Here is a 23352-nt window from a genome sequence, read left to right as displayed (position 1 = left end):
GGGACCCTTTTTGGGAGTGAGAGCCACTGTCACCACTCTTTTCTGGGAGCAAACAGGAGCACAGCAGAGCTCCAGGATGGGGTTGTGGTGCTCCCACTCCGGAGGCATGGGGTGGCTGTGGGGACCGGGAGAATCCAGGCCATGGAAATCAATGCAAATGTCTCTGCTTGCTGAGTTTCAAGCCCGTTTGCTCTGTAGGAAGCACGGCTGTCAGCAGGGACAGGCAGCGAGAGGGGTGGGATCTCACAGCTTGCGAGATGAGATGGGGAAGGCAGCAGATGCGGGTTTTTCTGGCTTTGGAGAGGGTGGCAGCTCCAAGCGGGCAGGCTGGGTGCAGAGGGACACGAGCAGGGATGTGATGGGTCACGCTGTGAACAGCAGCCTGCCGTGTGGGCAGGGGGACCAGTGCCTGCAGATGGGCTCTGTGCCCCGATAACTGCCCTGGTTGGTTCCCTGGTGCTGGGAAAAACTCTGCTTGTGTTGCGAATTATCATTTCTAGGTGTTGTAAAGAAGAAATCCCTTTTGGGAGGGGCTCTGTTTTCATTTGGAGATGCATATGACAGGGTGTGTGCCTCAGCTCTCACTGTCGTTATAGGTTGATTATTGTTAGCAATTAATGACCACTGCTCTCAGAAAGGCTTTTCCCTGCTGGTCAGGATGCATACAAGTCATTCACAGCTTTTTCCTCAGGGACTCCTCTGGCCCCAGCAGGTGCCTTGGACTGTGGCAGGGGGTCTGAATAGTCCTGTGTGGTGTCTTTTAAAATTTATAATCTAAATACAGCTAGCAAACACCTCTCCATACTTGTGCGAAGCTTTGGGCAGGGTCTTCTAGACTAAGTTGTGTGGATTTTCTCCTCTTTTTTTGTGTGTCCCATGCAGTGAGGCAGCAGGAACAGACCCGATGAGGTGTCCAGTAGTAACACACCAATTTTCAAAGATGCAGCTGAAAAGCCTAACACCCGTAGTCATTGCCTTTGCTATGCTTACAAAAATGAAGAAGAGGGGGAAGGAGGTATCAGGAGGTTCGTGGTAAGGCCACCGCAAGGATGGAGAGCCCCCAGGAGACCTGCTGGCCTCGGAGCCAGGCAGACTTGGGCATGGCCATCCTCCTGCCAGGAGGCACTTCCAGCACTGGCCTCTCCACAGTATTTTTTTTCCTTTTTTTTTTTTCCTGGCAGATCCAGTCGCCAGCTCCTAAAATGGGGTCAGGCATATGGGATCAAGGCAGGAACGAATCCGCCTGGCTCGAGTTCCAGTTCGTAAGAAACTCAGTTGCCTTTTTGTCTTTTTTCATACCAAATCCCAAGCATAAATGACGTGAACTAGGCGCTTCCTGGCACCTGCAGCTGCTCCCCAAAATTGACTTTCCTGTCCCCGTTCCCGCTGGTGGCGCAGAGCTGCCAGCTGAGCGCCAGCCCCCGCCGCAGCCCCGCGTTGGCATCCAACAAAAGTTCAGCCAGCTCCGAGCGCTTCAGACTCAGCGAATTATTTTCTGACAAAATGTTGGTTTATTGGGAAATTTCCGGCTGGCTCTAATTGGGACAGCTGTTGAGGCGGCAGTTTTCCCGAGAACTAAAAGTCGCTTTCAGATGAGCGCAGCTCTTAAAACGGCTGCTGCTTTGATAACTGCTCGTTGCCTTTCTTGTCTGATTATTGAGCTTAGTATCTTCCTGCAAGCTTAAAAAAAATCCACTTTGCCTGTCTGATCTTTCTTTTCTCTTTTATAAATATTATCTTCAGCCCCCCCTTCCTCCTTCAAGGAGAATGTGTCAGTTCAAATTTTACCCTAAACTTGAGCTTTGCAAAAATTAATGTATGTAGCATTTCAAATTGAGGTTGTTTTTAACCCCAAGCTTCCCAGTGTTCACAGACTGTCAAAAAAAAAAATAAAATAAATAAAAGCAAACATTTTCGTTGTTGTCTTGATATGGGAGATCCTGCCAGGAAAATTAACGGGGCCTGTCTCCACAAAGGGAACAAGCTCATCTTGGTCTGTTGGTGGTACTGAGATGTGTAGCCTGCTAGTTTTCTGTAATGACATTTTTTTTAACGTAATTGTTTTTCCTTTCTAATTCTACATGCATTTTCACCACCAAACTGAAGAAGTTGGTTAAAGCACACAAAGGTTCCCAAATAGCTCGTACAGTCCCAGAGTCTATGAGCTGGAAACTTGGTATTCTCGGGGAGCTGGGAGGTGCAGGGCTCGAAGAAAGCCCTTGATAAAAGAGTATTATGAGTCTTGCTCTCATCTGCCAGCTCTCCCCGAGCTCATGCCAGGGACCAGATTGCCCCAGGCACTCTGCCGAGTTGCTCAGCTGTCCCCTTCACTCTCACACCAAGGGGCTGCAGTGAGCGGCTCCCTGGGGAATACCCATTATGGATGTGGAAATTGCTCCAGAGCAGACTGCGGGATGGAGTGAATTTAGTTCAGATTGAATTAAAAGCTTTTTCTTTTTTTCTTCCCCCCCCCCCCCCCCCCCCCCCCCATATGGCTTTCCTGTGAAATGGGGAAAAAATGAAAAAAAATCATCTTGTCTTCTTGGTATTTTGTTCAAACCTAAACAGGGGTTCCTTTTCTACCCTTTTTATTTAAAGAAGGTCAGGTTTTAAATGAACGATGGTGTGCTGAGGTGGAAAAACTTGAAGCAATTCATTTAGAAAATGGATTGGTGAGACATTTTGGTATTCTTAGAACATTTCATTTCGAAACAGATTGGAAAATGTTTTGCTGCTCTTTTTTCTTGGATTGTGGTTTTGTTTGTTTTGCTTTTAGCTTAAACTAATTGCCAAATTCTGCTTAAGTGTGCTAATTGTTTAAATGCTGCAAGCCTCTGTTGTGCACCAGATTTGTGGTTCGTTTAAAACCACAGAAATGTCTGACTGCAAACCACACGCATGCAAGGAGCTAACAGGAGACTCCTTACTTTCAGGTCCCTTGTGTTGCTTGCACCAAGAATCACTACCTGACAGCACTGCAACCTTTAATTCCCCTACAGGCAATGTGCAGTGTCGCCCTTGTTCCTAAACAGGCTGCTAGAAGCCCATGCGATGCCATCGCCACCTTGCTGGGCCCCGTGCTGGTGCCCCTGCTGCTCTGTGGCTGTTTCCCATGGGGAAAGAGCCCAGCAGCCCCCCTGGGGTCCCCAGCTGGTGGGAGACCCTTCTGCATGACCCCAGGACCTATGGGATACACGCAGCACCTTGTGCCCAGCTGCTGAGCACCGTCCTACCCTCGGTGGCAGAGGGAAGGGATTTAAATGAAGAGGAGCGAAGTTTATATTTAGAGCCGGAGGATGCTCCTTCATCAGATTACGACAGTTTTAAGTAGGTCAGGCTGAAGACCCGAGATACCCGAGTCCCCTTCAAAGGCATCCGTCCGTCACTTATTATTCCAGGCATTTCCCTTTTGCTCTGCCTTCCTTTCACAGCCCTTTGTCGCTGCTTCTGGGCTGCGCCGGCCCTTGCCGTGCTTCCCTACACTTGCTCCTTTCATTGCCTTTCCTGTCCCTGTGTCCCCTCAGGCCCTGGGGCCTGAGACTTCAGTTCAACAAGGATGAGAAGGGTTTGCAGGGGTCACATTGCCAAGCTCCTAACCCCAGCTCTGTTGCTCTCGTTGCCTGAAAAACTGAAATCCTCTCTCCTTTAGCACGGGCAGGTCTCACACGGGAGCACGGCTCTGACCCTTCTGTTCTGGCACGGGAATCAGCAGTGAGCAGCACCCGCTTGTTTTCATTGAGCCCTTCCCTCTATCTCAGCCTGTTACAATTTTCAACTCTCGGTGGGATTTTTATTTTTTTTTTTTAAACACAAGGCCTCCTTCGAGCTGATCACAAGGGAACGCTGAGTGCTTGTTTTTTAATATTCTGACAGGTGCTATTTTGCTATTTGCTTGTGATGATTCAGGACATTTGCATCTCTTTGTCCTTAATTAAAAAGCGCTTCACCCTTGCTGCAGGGATATGGCAGATTTCTCTTGATCTATTCATTTTTGGGGATTTTTAATCAACATATCCACTCCATCAGTGCGGGTGCATTTCTGACAGGGGGGTGAAGCTTAGCGCAGTGTGTGGAGAGCTGTGTGGGTGTAATTATGGCTTGCTTTTTTTTTGCCTTTTTTTTTTGGTGGATTTGGCTGCTGTTGAAAGGCATTCTCTAACAGCCTCCTGGAAGGCAGGAGCCCCCTGTCCACCAAACCCATGTGTGAAGACAGGGGAAATTTGCTGCCAGGCTCCCCCAGGAGCTGATGGTTTGCCTTCCCAAAGTACCCGTGGCAGGTGATGAGTACCTGGCTCTGGAATCCACCTCTGCTGCGGGGTGCTGGCTGTTTGGGAATACCCGGAGGAGAGAGACCCCAGCACTGCACCCCATGGGGAGCCTACTGTGTGCTCCCACACCTACTTGTCCACCCCATAACCCCACTGCCCAGCCTGGTGTGCTTGGTTCCCATTACCACTTTCCGATTCCGGCCTCAAATCATCTCTCTCACAAAACATCAGGCTAAGAAACAAGCCCTGCAAGGCTTCGGCTGCTTTCGCAGTGTTTATCTGTGCAGCTCTTGCAGGTCAGGGTGTGCGGGCTCGTGGGAACCTTTTGAAGATTATTTCTCTTCGTTTTTTTTTTTTTTTTTGAAGAGGCTTCAGTTTCCTCTCGAATCTTTTTACTTCATCTCTTTTCAGCGCATCGGCCCGGTTTCCTGAGACCTGACAGCGACGAACAAGATTAAGATTGGAGCTTAGTGAGTATTAGGGGAAGATCTCTCATTCCCGATGCGCTGGCAATTACCAGGTCCAGCAGCCTGGCAGCAAAGGGCAGCCACCTCCCCGGTGAGCTCTCACTAACCCCTGTTGGGGTGGCTCCGTGAACGGCACCGTCCCACGTGCTGCCTCCCTAAGGCACGACAAAAATCAGCCCCTCCTAAAAGCATCCCTCAAGTTCAGGCACTTGAGAGAAAAGGGCATCAGGACATTTCCCTCCTGCTGGTGTGACACCAGAGCTTCGCAGGGAAGGGAAGCAAAGAGACCCTGCTGTGCCTCGTAGCTTCCAAGAGGAAAAGAGGTGTGAGAACGTGGGCTTGCTGCGGGCATCTGAACCCTGCCACACAAGTGAGCGTTATTTACTACTGGGTAAACATTCCCGAGGCAGTGTAGAAAGAAATCCCCTCATCTCCAGGCAGAAATGCCCTAAGGGTATTAACGGAAAACGTAACTGGGACTCCCTGTCTGCCTCTCTCAAATCCTGCCAGGCTGGCGGATGACGGTGTGCCTTGGCTTCCTGGCAGGCATGGAGAGAGTCGGGTAGTGTTAGGGACTGCATGGGATTTGGTCCTGAGCACCGTCTTCTGTCCTTGACCTTCCTGGTTTCTTTTCTCCTACCCTGAACTGATGTGGTGCAGGTTGACAAGGAGCTAGCTTGTCTCGGTCCAGAGGCAGGTGCCTTTCTGCAGTGACGAGGAGCAATTGATCCTGTTCCTGCAGCTGCAGGAACCTTGTCCCCAAAGTTTGTGTCAGGAGTTGCAAGCTATTTGGAACATCCTGCCTGGGAGCGATGCTGGTGGCTGCTCACCAAACTACCAGCTCCTGGTCCTGTGCTGGACACGTGGCATCCGATGGATGGATGGATGGATGGATGGCATAGCTGCAAATTCCTGTTTGAAACTGCACTGAGGCACCTGGTGCTCAATTTGCTGAGATTTTCCCTTTTTTAGTTTTTAGCCAAGTACTGCCAACTCTCTTCCCCTCCCCACCCTCTCCTATGTACATTTTCTCTTCTCACGTATTGATCCTGAGGAGGAATGTAACATTTTAAGCCCTGAGCTGGGGAGCCTGCCAAAAGAGCAGAGCCATAAAGAAAAAGCAGGCAATGGCATCTTTCCCATCCCGGGATGACAGCAAGAACCGTTTTGACACCCAGGATCGGATCACATATCCATTTAGTGATCTTTTCTAACAAAGTAGCTTGAACGAGGGACTGTCTGTGGTGGAAGAGGATGCGGGGGCTCCTTCAGGCCTGGCCTGATGTAGCAGTCAAGGCTGAAAGCAAAATTCTTGCTCCCATCAGCACTCTCATCGCCCCCCAGGACAGCATGCACCAACTCTTGCTATGGCCTGGGCTGTCCTCCCACTCCTTTCATTCTCCTTGGAAAATGTTCACGTCACATTTGTTCGGGATCCAAACACTTTTTTTTATCCACAAGCACTGCCAGTTCACTCCTGCACCCAAAAATCAAACTGTCCTGTCTGCTTCATATATCATCGCTGTCCGTGTCGGTGGGAAGCCAGAGCCCAGCTGGAGCGGTTATTGATGTCGTGTGAGCCCAGATGAGCATCTGCTGCTGTGCCCGGTGAGCCTGAAAAGACAAAACCTCGGTGGTGTTGAACAAATGCCCTGGTACAGTAAACAAATGTTTCTGGTGTACAGGATGTGCCCCAGTTCAGAGAAGAGAGTTTAGGCTTCTGGATGGGGTTTTATCCTAGAAGTTTTCTGAAGGGGCCCTGTAACCAGCTTCTCCTGGGACGTCTTCTGTAACAGAGGGAGGAGGCCCACAGGAAGCCCCGGGGTGGGAACCTGCGTGGCTCCCAGAGGACAGCACACGATGGCCAGGTCACAGCAAAACCCTGTTTTGTCACCACGAGGAGAGCGAGCACCAAGGACAGTGGCTGGGTTGTCCAACAGCACCAGAAGGGACAAAAAGCATCTTGAATGAAACATTTCATCTCCTGTTTAAGTTGGGAGAATCCCGGACAGAAGACCTTGAAACAAATGTCTCTTCACAGTGGAAAACAGGGACTGTTTCCTCCCCAAATGCTGGTGCAGGACATCTCGTGCTTCTCGGCGTTCAGACTGAGGGTGGTTTGTTCCTGTTCAAAATAATTCACTGAATTTGCAAAGGCTTTCTGCCTGTCTCAGCCTGCACTGCTGGTAAATAAGGTGTTTGTCTGAAAAGCGGCGCTCTCCTCTTGCTCTCCTACACACGCCATTGACATGTTTCCTTCTTCCCTTTGGTGCAAGTAGAAACCAAACCTGTGCAGTGAATTTCCCCACGTGCCGCTTCACATCCTGCGTCTTGAGGGGGAGCTGAGAGCACATGTACAAACCCCTGGGTTTTCTGTGATCCGTTCAGGACCACAACCTTCCAACAGCTACATCCTCCCCGCGGCTACTGATGCATCCCTCCCAACTTCAGCTTCATCTGGATCCCTGCAAAACTTCTGGGGCAATCGGGTGCCTCGCTTTGAAGTTTAAAGGGTTCTTTCACCTTCGCTGTTGCTTTGATTTTGTTATTTACTCTTTTGACATGTGCTTCCTATAAACCCGCCATCCCAGAGCAGCTCCTGTGCTTGCACTAACAAGAAACATCATCTGCAGCTGCTCCGCTACAAGGAAATTCCATCTCGGAGCTGTGCTGCCTGCAGCTGGCTCCTACGGCTTTGATGCTGCTCAGATCTCATGCTTGAGGGCTTAAGGTGATCATTGCTAGAATCGGCAAGGGAGAGCCTGCGTAGGAAGAGCCTTGAAAAATCACCCAGGTGTGCTGCTGTTATTTACTGTTTGTGCTGCTGTAGCCCCCTCGTCCCTGCCGAGACCGGTCCTGGCTATTAGACACTGAATGCGCGTGGGGAAGGGACATCTCCCCGTCCTGCCGAGCAAACGAGGCAGTGGTTACACGCATGATGCAGAGAAAAGGAAGCGATTTGCTTGTGCTTGTGTGGGAAAGGCCGTGGCAGGGCTGGGAGAGCCACTTGTCCATGGTGCCACTGCAGTACATCAGATGGCATCAAGTCCCCAGCTGTGATCGACGGTACCAGATCCTCCGGGAGAGGCAGGACCATGCCCCTTGGGGGACAGGCTCCTGCATCACACGGGCTGTAAGCAGATGATGAAGGACGATTATTGCTCCCGCACGTAGCTGTAACAAAGTTGGGTCCCAGTAACTCTCGCCCAGAGCACGCCAAGGAGGAATCTGCTATCCCTGTTTACAAGCTGGATGCCAGCAGTGAAAAGAACTGCCCAAGGCTGCTTGGAAACCGGGGGAAGCAGGAGCAGAGGGCTCAAAACCCCCCTGCAGCCCCAGCCACCCCCTGCTCCTACCCACACCCTCCCACCCTTTCTCCACGGGCCAGCGGCCCTACAGGTGGGAAAGGACCCGCTGCCGGCTGCGTCTCCTCGGCAGCTCGGCAGGGACCGCTGCCTTGCGTGCTGTAACAATAATTACCCTAAATTATATATTTTTTTTAATTAGCCTTATCTCGTACGTATCGACAACAAGCGAAGACTCCCGGCTCCGCAGAGGGGCAGGGCGAGCACCGCGCCACCCGCCGCTGCTCGCCCCCGGGGGCGCAGCGCCGGCAGGTTTTTTCGGGGGGGGGGGAGGCTCGGCGTTCCCCCCCCCTCCCTCAGCTGCTGCCCGGCCCTCCGGGGGCGGGCACGGGCCCCCGAGCGTGGAGCTAGGACCCTGCACGGAGCCCCTCCTCCCCTCGCCGAAGAGATGCCCAACTTTCCCCTGCCTCCCCGGCGGCGCCGAGCGCGGAGCCGGGCGGGAGGCGGCGGGGCTGGAGCGCGGCGCAGCGGGCACGGGGGGGGCCCCGCCGCCGCCTCCGCCGCTCCCCCCCCCCGCCCGGAGCCGGCCCTCGCTTCGCCGAGATGCCCGGGACGGTGCTGCTGCTCTGCCTGGCCCTCGGGCCGGCCCTGCGCCCCGCCAGGTGAGCACCCCGCCGGCCGCGGTGCGCCCCGCGCCCTGCCTCAGTTTCCCCGTCGCGGAGATGTGTGTGTGGGGGGGGGGGTCACCGGGCTCCGTGCCCCCGGCCGCTCCAGCCTGCCCGCCCCCGAGGCTCTGCGCCTCGCCCGGGAGATGCTTCGCACTTCGGGTCCCCGCTTTGGGTGCCCAGAACCGAGGGGACGCCCCGTTTCCAACAGCCCGCCGCCTCCTCGCCGGCCCAATCCTGCCGGGGGCTGAGCCCCGTCCGGGGGGCAGCCGGGGCACGACCGGGGGCGGCTCGGCACCTCCTGGCGACTCCAGGGCTCCGCGCGTCGCCGGGGCGTCCCCAGGCGGAGCTGCGCTGGCTGGGAAGGAGCCCGTAGCCCCTCCTCGCGGCACCCCAGCCCTCGGCACCCCCAAAAGCCCACCCCAAAACCCAGGCACCTGCCGTGCTCCACAGGTTGGCCCCGGGTGCGCCGGCCGAGGGGGCGAGCGGAGGCGTGGGGCTGGCACGTTACGGTGCTCGCCCAGGGCCAGCGGCTCGGAGCGCTGTAATGCAACCGGTGATGAAGGGCCCCACGCACAAGGGGTTTTTCGAGTTTCTTTTTTTTATTTATTTTTAACAATTGCTAGCCCTGCTGGTGAGTTTAATGGCTGGATCGGGGAAAGAACATGTTGTCAGCAGATTGTTGCCCCCGGGGCTCCGGGGAAGAGGGATTTCACTGGCTGAAGCTAATCGGCAGAATAAGCCGCCTTAAAGCCGATCAAATCCCATTACAAATGCAGGCAGGGGCAGGGAGCATGAATCCTGCTACTGACGGTCTGCTCTGCCAAGGCTTCCCCAAACTCCGGTGCGAGCAGCCCTGTCCCTGCCGCTGTCCTCCAGGGCACAGCCTCATCCAGCGTGGAGGCAGCGAGAGCTGCCCCGTGGCTCGTACGCTGGTCCTCAGCCTCTCCAGCATGCAGGAATTGGGGGGCTGAGGGCTACGAGGGGCTCATGGTGGTCCCGCCTCCTGTGCCCTGCTGTCCCCGCAGCACAGTGCCACCTGCACTGTCTTTTGATGGGGTGAGTTGTAAGCGGTAAAATCAGCTGGCGGCGCCCTTAAGTCCTGTATTCACGTGCCTTTGAGTGGGAAGCTTTGCCCCATAACTGGCCCAGGTTCCCTTCTGCCCTGTCCCTTATGCCTGCTTCTTCACCGAGCTGCCAGGAGCAGCGCCTGTGCATGTTGTGGAGGTGATGGAGCAGCAGAGGAAGCCTGGGGGAGAAAAAAGAGAAAAGGAGCAAGTTGTACCAGGGTCCTGTCCTGCATTTGCTGCATTTTCCTGGGTGCAGGCTGCTCTGCGCTTGGGTGGGTGACTTGGCGGAGGAGCGTGGTGCAGGTACCACACCGAAGCAGTGTGTGCAAGCTCTTCTGGCATGTGCTGCAAGACCTGTCCCTGGTGCTGGGGTGGGCTGCATGCTCTGTGCTGGGTGACTCAGCACTCCCCAGACGATTTCCCCACCACAGAGGCTAATTCACCAGCGTTTCCCAGAGCACTGCCCCAGCTGGGACCAGGACGCCCAGCTCAGAGCCCTGAAGGCAGGATCCTGCACAGCATTACACCACCAGAAAGCTGGGCTCGATGGATGGCTGGAGCTGTGCAGGCTTGACCAACAGGGCTTCACTGAGCGAGCTGGGAAAGGAGAGGTATGCTGACGTGTGAAACAGGTAGGGTACCGTTTAGTGAGCCCTCTGTCCCTAATTCTTCTGCCTGTTTCTAATTTAGATTAATTTGCCTGAACGTTCCTGTGCCTGCAAGCCCTTGGAGGCATCTGTATGGGTGACAAGGACACATTAGCATGCAGTAATTGCGATTGAGCACCGTGCTTTTCACCCAGGTGAAATGTCCTTGCTTTTTGTCGCTGTCTGTTCCTGTGGAGCACTTGAGGCTTTGAGCTGTTGGCAGAGGGGTGGGACAGTCACAGCCTGGGGTCAGCATCTCCTCCTGGACCTTCCTGCCAGGAGGTGGCTGCCAGCAGGGACAACTTCTCTGGCCCTGCTTTTAATCTGCCCATCGGTGTGCTCGGAGCCAGCAGTAAAACAGGTGCCTGCCTGCGTAACACCCAGTTCAGGAGGCAAGGCAAGCAGTGCTGTCTTGCAGTAAAGCCCAGGGCTGCCCAAAGAGGGTTGTCCAACCCCATCTGTGCACCTGGATACATCCAAAAGGACACCTCTGTGCCATGCTGCCTCGGCCAGACCAGGGCTGTCCCCGCACAGTCCCCTGCCCTGCCCTGCGGTGCCCCCAGCCCTCCTGTGCCTGCTCTCCTCCCAGCTGCATCCCGGCCCCGGAGCTGTGTGCGGCAGCAATGCAAGGTGTCTGTTTTGACATTTCCACAAGCAGAGGTGAGGAAACACTGCTCTGCCTCTCCTCCCGGCTGCACGGAGACATATGGAAGCTGGCTTTCCCCTGTCATACAGCCAGAGTCGCTTTGTGCAAGGAGACGGAGCCACCCGGACAGCAAGTGTTCACGGGGCATCGCTGTGGGTTTGCAGTGTGACGTTCCCAGATGCAGCTGGAGAGACACGCACAGCCCTCTGTCCCTCACTTGTCCCCTCTGCAATAGCTCCTGGACTCTTTGCTTCTTGATTTGAACTGGGGAGGAGGCAAGGGACTGTGTAGGGTGGCACGAGAGTCGCTCCTGACCAGCAAGAGTTGCTTTCTGTGTGTCTGTGCATACACCCAGCAAAAGCATATTTTCTCCAGCAAAAGCTGGCTTGCTTATGCTAAAATGGCTTAGTGGGGTTTAGTAGCCCAGGATTAGCTGCATTAGCAAAAAAGGCATATCTTTGGTAGTGTCACTGCATCTGTAATGGGAATGTGACTCCCTGAAAATGCTACTCCAAACCTCAGGGTGTTCAGCAGCAACAAGAAATGGGGGGAAATCTAGAAGTCTAAGATCAGAGTAACCAGTCTGTTTTTTTTTCAGCCCCAGGGGGATGTTTAGAGCTCTGCTACAGCCTTTAGGGCTGCACGAGCTGGGTTTTGGTGGGACAGCAGGACAGGCAGAGTTCAGTGCCGGCAGGTAACCTGTCCTGGGCTGGCTACCAGTAGGGTCAAGCAACCATTGAAAGGAGGTTTTGCTGTAGTTGTTCCCACTTTGCTAGAGGCAGCGAGGAAAAGGAGCTAGGCTGGCTTTCCCCTGCTGGGCTGGGGGCAGAGACGTGTCCCTCCTGTCCCCAGAAGCCAGCTCTGGCCAGGTTTGGGGTGGGCGCAGCAGTGGTCCCTGTGCCTCCTGCTGCCCCCGGGCACCGAGGAGCTCGGCTGCATCTGGAAGGCAGTGAGCCCGCGCTGCCGCTCAGATAGGGAAGCACATCCTGACAGCCTTGCTTAAGACTCCTTAAGCCTCGTTAGGAAGTGCAGCATGCAATCAGAGGGGAAACAACAGGCTGATGTACCAACACCTAACGTGCGGTGGCAGGCAGGCAGCTGTGCGCAGCCCAGCCCTTGCCAGGGGCCGCGTCCCAGCGCCTGAAAGCTGGGGAGATGTGAAGAGTTTTAAAGTGGCTGTGAAAGCAACTTTCATCTGGGGGTTTAGAAGAGGAGCTTCTGATAAATTAACTGCAACGTGTCAATTTAATGCTTTCTCTTCTCTCCCAGCGCCTTTGCCAGGCTCTGCCTCCCCTGGCGCCGAAGGGAGCCGTGTACCCGCGGTGCCTGCTCGGCGCTGCGAGGCTCCAGCTGGGACGTGGCAGCTCCCACTGCGAGCCCCTTGCAGGCACTGCAGCAGGTGACACGTCGGCACGGCAGACGTTGAGGGGGGTGCCGGGTGCAGGATTGCTCGGCATCCTCTCCCACATATGGCTGTGTCTTTCCAGGGATGATCCTGCGAACGAGCTGCCCAGATCGGTGGCAGGTGGTTGGAGTTTCCCCTGTGACCATGTGGACCTAATTTAATTAGAGGGTGTAGGAAAACTCCTTTAGGAAAACTAGAGGCACAAACGGCTTGGAGAGGGCATACTTAAAAGGCAGGGGGAGAAGCTGTTGCTCAGTACATTGTGTCTGAAAGAGGACACAATTTTTCTGGCCTGGAACTGGACGATCAGAAAGGTGGAGCATCTTTAATTGCGAGCTGGCTGGAGAGGAAGGGTTGGTGAGCACAGGGAATGGGTTGTGGCAGATCATGGCCCGAGGGCAGAGGAGTTTGCATAAGGCTTTAATTTCCCAGGATCTGTGCAGGGCAGATGGCTGGGTGCCTGGCGAGCCAGACGTGCATGCTGTCTGCTTGGTAGTTTTAGGACCCCTTTTCTCTGAAGTGCCTTTATTATAAATGCTTTGCTCCCCCAAAATGCTATTTGGTCACTGACCTGAACCCTGCTTCAGGTGCAAGCGGCAGTGAGAGCAGCTGAGGTTTTGGAGCTAACAGGCAGCCCCCGTCTGGGGGCTGTGAAGTGAACAAAGGTGCCAGGTAAGGTGTCTTAGAGCATCGCTGTGAGGAGATCCCTGAGCTCCATGCGCTCAGCATCCTCCTCCCCCCTTCAGTATCTCTGAAAGCCAGCTGTGCCCCCACTCCCACAGCACACCAGAGAGATGTCACAGTGATGTCTCTCTCCTTTTGTCTCTCTGCTCCAGGTGTGAGAGCACAGAGGAGTATGATTACGATTACCTCAGCATCAATAAAACCTGGGTCCTCACCCCCAAGACACAGGAGACTGATGCCACGCAGATCCTCAACTCACTGCTGAAGAACTATGACAACAAGCTGAGGCCCGACATTGGCAGTAAGTGTCCCCACTGACAGCCTGGCCCGGCTCTGTCCCATGTTCTCCATGCCTTTGTGGCTGCTGTAGTTGGGATTTTTGATCCGATGGAGCCCCTCTGCTCCCTGATGCTCACCTACATCTCCCCTGGCCTTCAGCCCTTCACTAGCCAGTGATCCTGGCCCCGAGCTCATCCACACCTTTTTTTTATTTTCTCTACAGTCAAGCCCACGTTCATCGACGTGGATATCTACGTGAACAGCATCGGGCCGGTGTCTGTCATCCAGATGGTGAGTGGTGGCACCCCTGCTGCAGGGTTGGAGCGCGGGCTGTGGGGGCAGCTGGCCCACCGCTGGTGGTGGCATGTCGTGGTGGTGCAAAGGTGGTGGTGTTGCAAGAAAAGGTGGATTTGTTTGCTTCCCTCGGGAAGAGGTGCTCTGACAGGCTGATAGCTGGAGCTAGGAAGGCTTGGTGGCCGCCCCAGGTTAGGGGCAAGGTCTCTGGGTGCCCTCGGTGAGCTCAGTGACCCTGACATCATCACAGGCTTGGGGAAGAGATGCTCTGCGTCCTCCCCCAGTGACACATGGATGGATGCCTCTGCCTGCTGGCTCCGTGCTGCCCAGGGAGTGCGCAGGGCGATGCTGTGATAGCTGGGGGAGAGAGAGCAGTGGTTGCTGTGGCAATGGTCGGAAGGTGCAATATTTGGGTGTTCAGGCCAGCCTGTGGTGCTGGGAGGTGCAAGCAGGGTGCCTCAGGTGCAAGAGCTCTGCTTCTGCTTGTGCTACCTTAGATTGATGCCACCACGCCTGTGATGGCTTCTGCGTGCGGCTCAGGCCCCTGCTGCACTGGGAGCTCTGGAAGTACCCAACAGAGGTGCTCTTTGCTCTGCAGAGCCTCCAGGCCACGACAGCAACTGTTGATTGCTTTTTTTTAACAGGAAACTTCCATTATTGTTTTCAATGTGAAGTCATTTTTCATCTTTTCTAGCAGGAAACAAAGCTGACTTTTGTCAGCTTTGGCTCATAGGACAGTGGGGTAGGGAGGCTCTCTTTCCATGCAAAATGGAGCAGAAACGAAACCAGCCTCTCTTAAGCCAAAAAAAAAAAATAATCTCATGATGGGTATATGTTTATTTTATTTTTCCAAGTAGAAAATTTCCACTGAGCAAAGTTGTCTGGGGATGGAGGAATGGCATTGTAGACATAGTGCCACTTTCACTCCAAAAAGCATTCAAAGCAGCCCTTTTTGTCTTTGTTCCTGTGGGCCTGGTCTCTGGGAGAAGACCCACAGCATGCGGGTCTAGCCCAGGCCGGGTGGGTGCCATCCCTGGTGCCCACAGACACCTGCTTTGCACCGCCCAAGGATGTGCCAAGAAAACCAAGCCAAACCACAGTGCACATCCTCATGCCTCCTCTTTCCTCCTCATCTGTTTCCCTTCCCCTCTTCCACCCCTCCTGGAAACTCCGTTCCTCTTGGAGCTCCTCATGACTGTGCAGGGAGCAGAGAGTGGCTTAGAAAATCCATCCTTGCATCCAGAGTTTATCCCTTCTCCTAAGCGGGGCTACCAGACACTGCTGCTATGCTGGTTTCCTAAGAAACAAGGCTTATGCCATGGTGATGCATATGTGAGCACGTATGTACATCCATCCCAGCCCTTCAGTGGTTTTTGATCCGCCGGGCTAATACCAGCCATATCTGGCAGCAGGTGCAGCAGGGGTTTCGAGCATATTCAGTTTCTCCAGTATTTTGTGAAAACTGGTGGAGAGAACAGCGATTCCCTCCGAGGACTCGACCCTTACTAGACACCAGAGAATCGCGGGGAGAGTGCTGCTGCCCAGAGCTGATTTACCCAGCCACAGCCTCCCCACCTGGGGAAGGTGTCAGTGCACCCAGCACAGCAAGGAGCTTCTGGGCAGGGCAGGAAACTGCTGGGCATGGGCGTTGAGGGCTTGTGGGGTCCTGTGGGGCTGGTCACAACTGGCTGCAGTCGTGGCAATGCACATTTCCACGGGAAGGGAACCAGAATTTGACTCAGAGCTAGGTCTCTCCAGAGCCCACGGTGAGATTTCTTTTAGATGCTTTGCCTGAGCATCTGTGGTGCCTGCACCAGGTACAGAGCCTCGGGTAAGCTGCAGGTCCGTCGGAGGGCACGTGTCGCATTGATCTTTTTCAGGTCACACTTAGCCAGGCCATGTAGAAGATAAAAGTCCAGTTCTCCTTTTAAGAAATACAGCGCCATGGCTGTGGCTACTAGCTTAGGCTAGTGTAGTCCAAAGCTGAATGCTGCAGGAGAGTCCTGAAAGGACTGGAAAAAGTCCACTGGTGAAAGGAAGGCTCCAATCTAAGCAGTATAGTTTAGATGTTGGTGTCCTGTGATCTTCCCCTGCCCCTCAAAGGGTTAACCACTCACGGCTGCCTTCGTGCTGGTGATGCTCTGTCGGTGCTTGGAAGCTGGTCCTGCGTAGCCACTGCTCAACCTCCACATGATAAATCACGTCAGGATGCAAAACTGATTCCGGTCCTTAAAAATGAATAGGTGATTTGAAAATGTCCTGCGCCGGGTGTGGATTCTGCATCCCCGTCATCAATCACTTGTCATAAATAACGTTAACATTCAGGAGTCAGCAGAACACAGGCAGGTTCGGAGGGGGAAGAGACGTAAAGTGATTTCCTGGTATCTGTTGTAGACCAGAACGGTAGTCTTGTTTCCCATTTAGGTAGCTGAGCAGATTTTACATTCTCTCCTCCCTGCGAAAATGGCTTTCTTTGCCAGCCCTGGGGCAGTAACCAGGAAGAAGGCAAGGAGGTGGTTAAATGGCAGGAAGATGGTTTAGGAGTTGTGGTCCACAGAGGGACAGGGCTTGGCTGAGCAGAGAGGATGGGCTGAGAAGCAAAGGGGTGCAGAAAAGCTGGTGTTTCCATCAGGTCCCAGTCACCGCATGGGCTGGGATTTCCAAAGGGGCATACGCAGCGTCCCCGTGCCCTTGAACCCGCTGTGGCTGGGTGGCATTGGGGCACCTGGGGATGCCTGGGGCAGTGGGGAGCTGTGCTTGTGCCTTTGGGGAAAGGAGGTGCGCGGCCAGGAGCGCTTCCAGGGCTGCCTGCAGCCGCTGGGTGCCGGCCAGCAGCACGTCAAGCCAATGAGTTATCCCCCCACAGCGCCGCAGCTTTCCAAGCTGTGCCGTGGCTTTGGATGCCCAATTAGATTCCCATTAATGCAGACGGGTTTTAGGTGTCCTTGGCGTATCGCTAAGCCTGGTACAAAAACCCTCCTTGGTTCTCCGAGCGTGTTCGCGGGAAGAGGTGCCGGGGAGGGCTGCGGTATCAGGGACCGAGGGAGGAGGCTCTGGGTTCAGATTTTTCGCTGACTGGTTGTTTGCTGGAGGGATTTACTCCTGGTTTTGTTTTGTGATGGCATTATGGCCATAGATTATAACTGGTGTCAAGGGCACCTAGAGTTCTTCCTCTGGGGATGACTCTCAGGAAATGACTCTGTAGAAATAGGGCAGTTGCCAAATGCTGGGGCTGGGTGTCTTTCGGTCCCAAGGACATCCGTGAAGTGTCCGTGAGAGGCGGCACGGGTGGGATTGAAGGAAGTGCCTCTGTTCCTACCTTGAGGATGGAGCAGGTCCCGCTCAGAGCTTCACCCATTCCTCCAGAGCCCTGACTGCAGTTGTCCTTTTCTTCCTTTCTTGCACAAATCCAAGCATGAGGCTTGAGGACAGCAACACGGAGAGCGTGGTGCCTCCTGGCCCATGCGAAGGGACACATGCTTCTCACCTAGGGACTGGCCTTGTCACTGCTTCGGGTGTCCGGGATCAGAGGCAGTTTCAGGGCTGGAGGCTCCTCCGCGGTACATGTGAGGGTGTTAGAAGCAGAGGAGATGCCCTCATGTGCCAAATCCTGTAGCCAGACTTGGTGACAGCCCTTCTGCTGGGGTTGCGCACCACCTCAATCCCATTACTTTATGATACCAAAGACAGAAAGGTCTCTGTCATTCACCAAGGGCCAGGTTCTGTTGCCCAAGAAGTACCTGTGATTTCCACAGGGTTGGACTGAGCTCCTGTCCCCGCTACTGCAGCATATGACCTCCACAGCCCCCCCTCCGAGGGGGTGCCTGGAGCCTGAGGAGGGCGATATGTCCAACTGGACGTGTTGAACATCCCCCCTTCCCTCCTCGGGAAGGAGAAGCTGCGCACTACTAAATTCATGCTGCTGAGCCTGGCTGCAGTAGTTACCATGCAACACGCTAACGAAATTGAGAGCGAAGAACGTATTTTCCCATGTCTGAAGTATCGCAGGATAGATTTAATAGATGTGCATGTGTGGTGCATTTGTGAAAACCCCGGGAAATAAAGGCGAGGAGGGGGCGAGAAAAGGGGGAATGTTTATTCGTTATCAGCTGATGAATAATTAATTTACAAACGTTGTCTTGTTAAATATAAATTAAACCCTCATTTGACACACTTTATAATTTAGAAGTGTAAGCACAGTGTGACTGAGGAGAACTCCCCACTGACTGCTTTCATGTAAATCCCGAGGAGCTGGCGAGGGGCAGCGCTGCGCGGGGGGGCTGCTGCCACCGAGCCGCCCTGGGGACCCGGGGCTCTTTGTCGAGGTGCTTTCCGTGCAGGGCTGGCTTAGCGGAGAGGGGAGGCTGGGGCTGTCCACACAGCCCCTTCCAAGGACGGCTCCCTCCCCACTTGGAGCTGCGGGTGGTTGAGAGGCTGGCTCGCGGCTCTTTGGGCGAAATCCCCATCGGTGCCGCGTTATCGGAGCGTGCGGCACGTCGGCAGCTGCCTGTGATCGGCTGAGCTGTCCCAGCAGTGCAGGAAAAGATCTCTGAGAGGGGAGCTGGGCTCTGCAGGGCTAAGCCACCCTCGCTGAGAGCCCTTAGGCACTTAGCAGCAGCTCCACGCCAAAGCAGAGCCGCATCCCGAGGAGCGGCGGCCAGGCTTTGTTGGAAGGCAGCGAGGGTAGGAGCTGCCGCGGGAAGCCCTGGGTTACAGCCCTGCTGTCCCGCTGCAAGGCTTGGGTTAATATCTTCATTTCTTCTTAATAGATGGGGAAACCGAGACCGGTAATAATTGTCTGGCTCTGAGGAACACTTAAGTCTTGATTATACTTAGCTTCGGCTGCTTTGGAATAAGTAGGGAGGAAATGAAATGAAAATGGCTCACTTTTTAAGATGCTTGAATGTGTTGCTCTGGAGCACGAGATAAGCCTATAGGTAAAGGAAATTTGTTACCTCCCCCCCCCACAGCACTTCTCAACTGAAAGGACTTAAACACGCTTCGCAATTCATCTGTTTAGGAGGCAATAGCCCAGAAGCACCCACGTCTGGGATGGATCGCAACGCCTGAAGCACGCAGCAATGTTCTGCCAAGGGCCGTGCGCTCCCCTTGGCCTGCCCAGCACACGGCAAGGGCCGGGTGTCAGCATAAATCCCGTGGAGTCGCACGGGACGTGCACTCGTGTAACAAGCAAGGTCGGGTTTTGGTCTGTGATGAAGACGTATATCACGGAAATTTAAAGTGGTGGGAAATGGCTGTGAAGGGCCATGGTGCTTTTTCTGGCCATTGGTTTCCACGCCTGAGTGATGGCCCCGCGCAACTCCCAGCCGGAGCTGGAGGAACATTTATAAAGGCTTCACAAATACTCATTTGCTTGGAGAGGGCTTGTCTCTCTTGACTCCTTGACATTTGGGAACAGTCACCTGAGCCCAATCCTGCATGCCCAGGTGTCAGGGTGTCAGGAGAGGGACCATTGCCCGTGTAGCTGCCCATATTCACGTGGTGAGGTCAGGCAAACATGAGGCCAGTGAGGAACAGCACCGATCATGTATGACTTGTGGGACAAATCATGAGCCACACAGAAGGTCTAATGAAATAAATAAGTTACTCCCATCTTGAGTGCATCCCAAGAGCTTCCACAAGTTTCAGGGTCTGCTCCCAAACCAGAGAAGGGCTGATTTATTCACTATGAATAATTCAACTGGCTCCATTTATTATCCAGAACATACACTAATCCCCTCCAGATATTTTCTGTTTGACATCCATGTTGGTATTTTATTTATAGGCTGTTTATTGTGCAGAAAACACAAGGAGTCTGTTATCAGAGATGATGAACAAAAAGCTGTTTTTTTTCCCCTCTAAAATTTGGAGCAAAATAAAATAAGAAAATCTGGACAGCTGGCTCCTGGGGGGAAAAGTGCTGTTCTTCAGAGGCGTTTCTGGAGAGCAAAGCCCCGAAGTTAATTAACATCTGTGCTCCCCAGTTAGGCGCTAAATGGGGATGGTGGCTGTACTCAGCCAGGCTCCTTGCACTGCAGCATCAGCCCTGGCAAAGAGGTGCCTCGCACAGCCCCTCGCTCTGGCAGCCTCCAGACCTCAGGCAACGCGGGGTAACTCAACATGCATAATTAAGTGAGTGGCTTCTGTAAAGTCTTCCACAGATATGATTTCTGGCCTTCTGCTGGCAGCAATGGCTCAATTCTGCATTTATTTAGTGCCAGCCTCTGGATAAAACTCCCATTTCTTCAGCCAGTCTTAGTGTAAGTTTTTTTTTGCCCAGAGCCCTCGCAGGCAGGGAAGGATGCTCGCTGCAGTCAGCCTGAGTGCTCGCAGGCACGACCTGGGAGTGTTGCGATGTGTAATTCCTCACCCTTTTCCCCAGAAATCCTTTCTAACTGAGGTCGTGACTGCAGCAGCTGCATCTGGGTCTCCCTTTCCAGAGGTCCCCACCAGCACCTGGGTCTCTCCTCGCTCTGTCCGGAGCAGGGGACTGGAGGGACATCCCCTGTGCTGGCACCTGAGCTGCAGTGTGACCTGTCTCTCGGTTCAGTAGGAGCTTTGCCCTCTGCCAGAACATCAAAAGAGGCTTTGCCAGGCTGCACAGGCATGGGCAATGGCCCCCATGTCTGGGAGGTGGGAATGTCACCTGGATGTGTCTGTGGGACACGGGCTTAGTGCAGCCACACAGCTGCAGCTCGTGGAGGAGAGCACGGATGCAGCCGTCATGATTGCAAGCACATCAGTACCAGCTGATGGAGTTGCTCTTCAGCATCTCAGCACTGAGATGTGTATTTGTGGCCAGGCCAGGAAGGACGTGTTTGATTCTGGTACTGATCTGTGCTCTGAACCTCATTAAATTGATTCCTCCAAGTCAAAGGGAAAGCACTACTGCGTCAAATCTGAAAGATATAGGCTCTGAGCTGTACCAATAGCTGTCACTTGGTGGGCTGAATTATTTTTAAGGCAGGGTTGATTTATCTGAGCTGAAGGCTTTAGATCTCTGCATGGGAGAGCTCTGGATATTTAAGGTGTAGGAGGTGAGAGCAAAGTCAGCGTGCTGGTGAGAGGCCGGGGTTTCTGGTCTGGGGTGCACAGCCGCCATCTGGGGAGCATCACTTGGTTTCTTCCCCCACTTGGGACAAATGGCCAAAGTTCCTCAGCATTTCTGAGGGAAAACGGGTTTATAGACAATCAAAACATTTATGTCGTATCCTCAGATTGTTCTGATTTGATTTCTGTATATTGATAAATTGTGTCCTCTAACTAAAGCATCAAAATGAGTGTTTGAAAATAGAAGTTGAAGTGAATCAGGTAAGGGTAAAGCAAAACATTATTTAGTTTACTGAAGAAAAAAAAAAAGCTTCTAAATGAAATGATGCGGTTGAGGTAATTCATTTTAGGTTTTGACACTTTTAGTTTATTTTCAGCAAAACTTTTTTCACTAGATGAAGCCGTCCTACCATCTCCCCTAAAAAGCTGGTGTGAAATCTGCCTGCAAGAAACGTGCAGGAGAGGCTGTTCCTCAGGATTCAGTGTCTGTGGGTGACCAGAGGCAATATGCATCAAGAACCTCTCTATGCCTTGATGTCAAACACTGAATATTGTGCCTGTTACATCTCATCTCCGTGCACAGGAAGGGCCATGATTCTGTGGTAGCCTGAAAAGAAGAACTGAGAAAGGACAAACTAAATGAAGCAGGGAGAAGGAGCTAAATCGAGGAACTGGCAGGGCCAGAAGAGAAAGCTGGCAAGCACAGCAAGAGGGCATGAGAGACAACATGAAATAGAATTCCTTGAAAGAGTCAGTGGAGCAGAGCACGCTGCCTCTTCATCCTGGGCCAGCAGAGAACAGCGTCAGGAGTGACGGTCTGTGCAGAGGGCACAGCCCCTCCCGTTTTGTGGAAGTAGAACTTCCACAGATATTTTTTTGATTTATTTATTTTTACCTGGAGGGTGAGGGTTAGAAAGGGAATTTTACAGGCCAACACTGGTTTTCCTCCTGGCCAGCACAGGCATTTCTGTACAAAGAACAGCATCCTAGGGACGTGGGCAGCAGGGGTGCACGGTGCCCTCCGAGACCTGTTTTGGTGAGAGGACAGTGTAGCATCAGGGTTTGGGACATGCGCCTGTCTCTTGGGTGCCTGACATTGCCCACCCATCCTTACCCCCTCTGGTTTTGCACCCTACTGTGCCATGCCATGCAACTCCTGCGCTGGGAGAATGCTCCCAGCTCTGATCCACAGAGAAAGTAAAGTTCTTAACAGCTCCCTTTCCCTGCCACCTTTTCCTTCCCGTCTTGGCCTCAAAGCACGGCTTCTGTAGGGATTTCTCAGTCACTAAGCCCGGAGTGGGAGGGACTGCGCTCTTTGCATGACAGTTGGCACCCTGCTGAGATCATTCGGCATGTTTCAGTCCGCAGAGAGAGCTGTCCCTGCCCTGGAGAGCGTGCAGCCTTACGAGATGAAGCAAAGTCCCATAAGAAGATAGGAAGGGGGTGGGAAATTGTGTGATGTTTGAATAGGACCATTATAATTTGTGCTGTTTCTGTTCGTGGCGGAGCACGGGCAGGGTAGTAATGCCTTCTTGCTGAGGCAGAGTGGTGAGCTACAGGCTGAGGGGAGTCTGGAGAGGAGGAAGGAGTAAGAAGAGTAGGATGGGGGGTAAAGGGAGGTGCTGTTAAAGGAATTCCGGCTTCTCGGCTGAATTTTGCCAAGCTGTGCTGAAGGAGCAGCCTTGGGAGGTAATAGCATGCAGTGAGGTTTCCCTTCTAGCCCTCTCAAAGGAAATTTCTTTTTGTCTTGTCAAACACCCCAACAGCATAAAGGACAAATGAACAGGAGCGCCTGCCCAAAGTGCTAGGTATTCTCTTCCCATTATCCTACCTGCTTCTGTCCTCACCTCTTCTCCCCCCACACCTGCTTTCTTCTCTGGCACACAGTTGCCTCAAGCCCAGCATCGTGGGGAGCATTTCAGCATTTATCAGCAAGGTTTGACAGGCAGACAAGACTTTGGGTATGTGTGGCATTGTTTTGCAAGCAGCCCAGGCTTTTTCTGGAGATCACAGTAACTGGACTGCATCCTGGTGTGCATCAGGAGGTGTTCACACACAACTTTCCACCCAGACCGTGTCCTGTCCTGAGGGTGCTGGGAAAAAAATGAAAGGAGGCAGCTCCTTCCCTGTGGTGCTTTGCATAATACTTCATTGAAGTGTTCAGTATCTTCCCCTGTAATTAATTCTGCCCCATCTGCATACAGCATCCCGTCTCTGTGCCTCTGCCTTTTCAATAATAACCTCGTCAGGGACAGTGCAGACAGACCGTGCTTCTATAAACCCGAGTCTGGCTGATGTCATGTCTCGACTCAAGGACTTTCCTTGATCCTTTGGGTAATGACTGTTAATCAGATGCTAAAACACACACGTCTAGGTCACACACCCCTGGGGCTCACAGGGCCGGGCTCCATGTGCCAGGCTGTGCTCCCACAAAAAGAGGAACAGGCACCACAGAGATCAGCAGCTGTCTTGGGGGTTTCACGTGAGGAGATAGCATCACTGAAGGACAGTAAGTGGCGTTACAGGGGAACAGCTCAGGAGGAAGGGCTTGGGGGAAGAAAAACTCTGGGGT

At 53.4% G+C, this 23352-nt stretch overlaps 1 protein-coding gene across 3 annotated transcripts in view; it reads left to right on the top strand.

Moving 5' to 3' along the window:
* Positions 1–23352, top strand: part of LOC121077352 (gamma-aminobutyric acid receptor subunit gamma-4) — a 46410-nt gene that overhangs the window by 6587 nt on the left and 16471 nt on the right. Inside the window, exons 2-5 of one of the 3 annotated variants that reach the window (XM_040572557.1) lie at positions 4680–4738; positions 6197–6343; positions 13310–13458; positions 13660–13727. In XM_040572557.1, the coding sequence (XP_040428491.1) occupies positions 6321–6343; positions 13310–13458; positions 13660–13727 (240 nt within the window). In that variant the 5' untranslated portion in view covers positions 4680–4738; positions 6197–6320. Of the gene's footprint in view, positions 1–4679; positions 5106–6196; positions 6344–8570; positions 8703–13309; positions 13459–13659; positions 13728–23352 lie in introns of those variants that run through there. The other 2 variants (XM_040572559.1, XM_040572556.1) reach the window with 2 other exon arrangements.

The sequence above is a fragment of the Cygnus olor genome, chromosome 13 (assembly GCF_009769625.2).
Source record: "Cygnus olor isolate bCygOlo1 chromosome 13, bCygOlo1.pri.v2, whole genome shotgun sequence".
NCBI lineage: Eukaryota > Metazoa > Chordata > Aves > Anseriformes > Anatidae > Cygnus > Cygnus olor.
The sequence above is the reverse complement of the archived record's forward strand: the minus strand, read 5'-3'. Positions and strand labels throughout refer to the sequence as shown.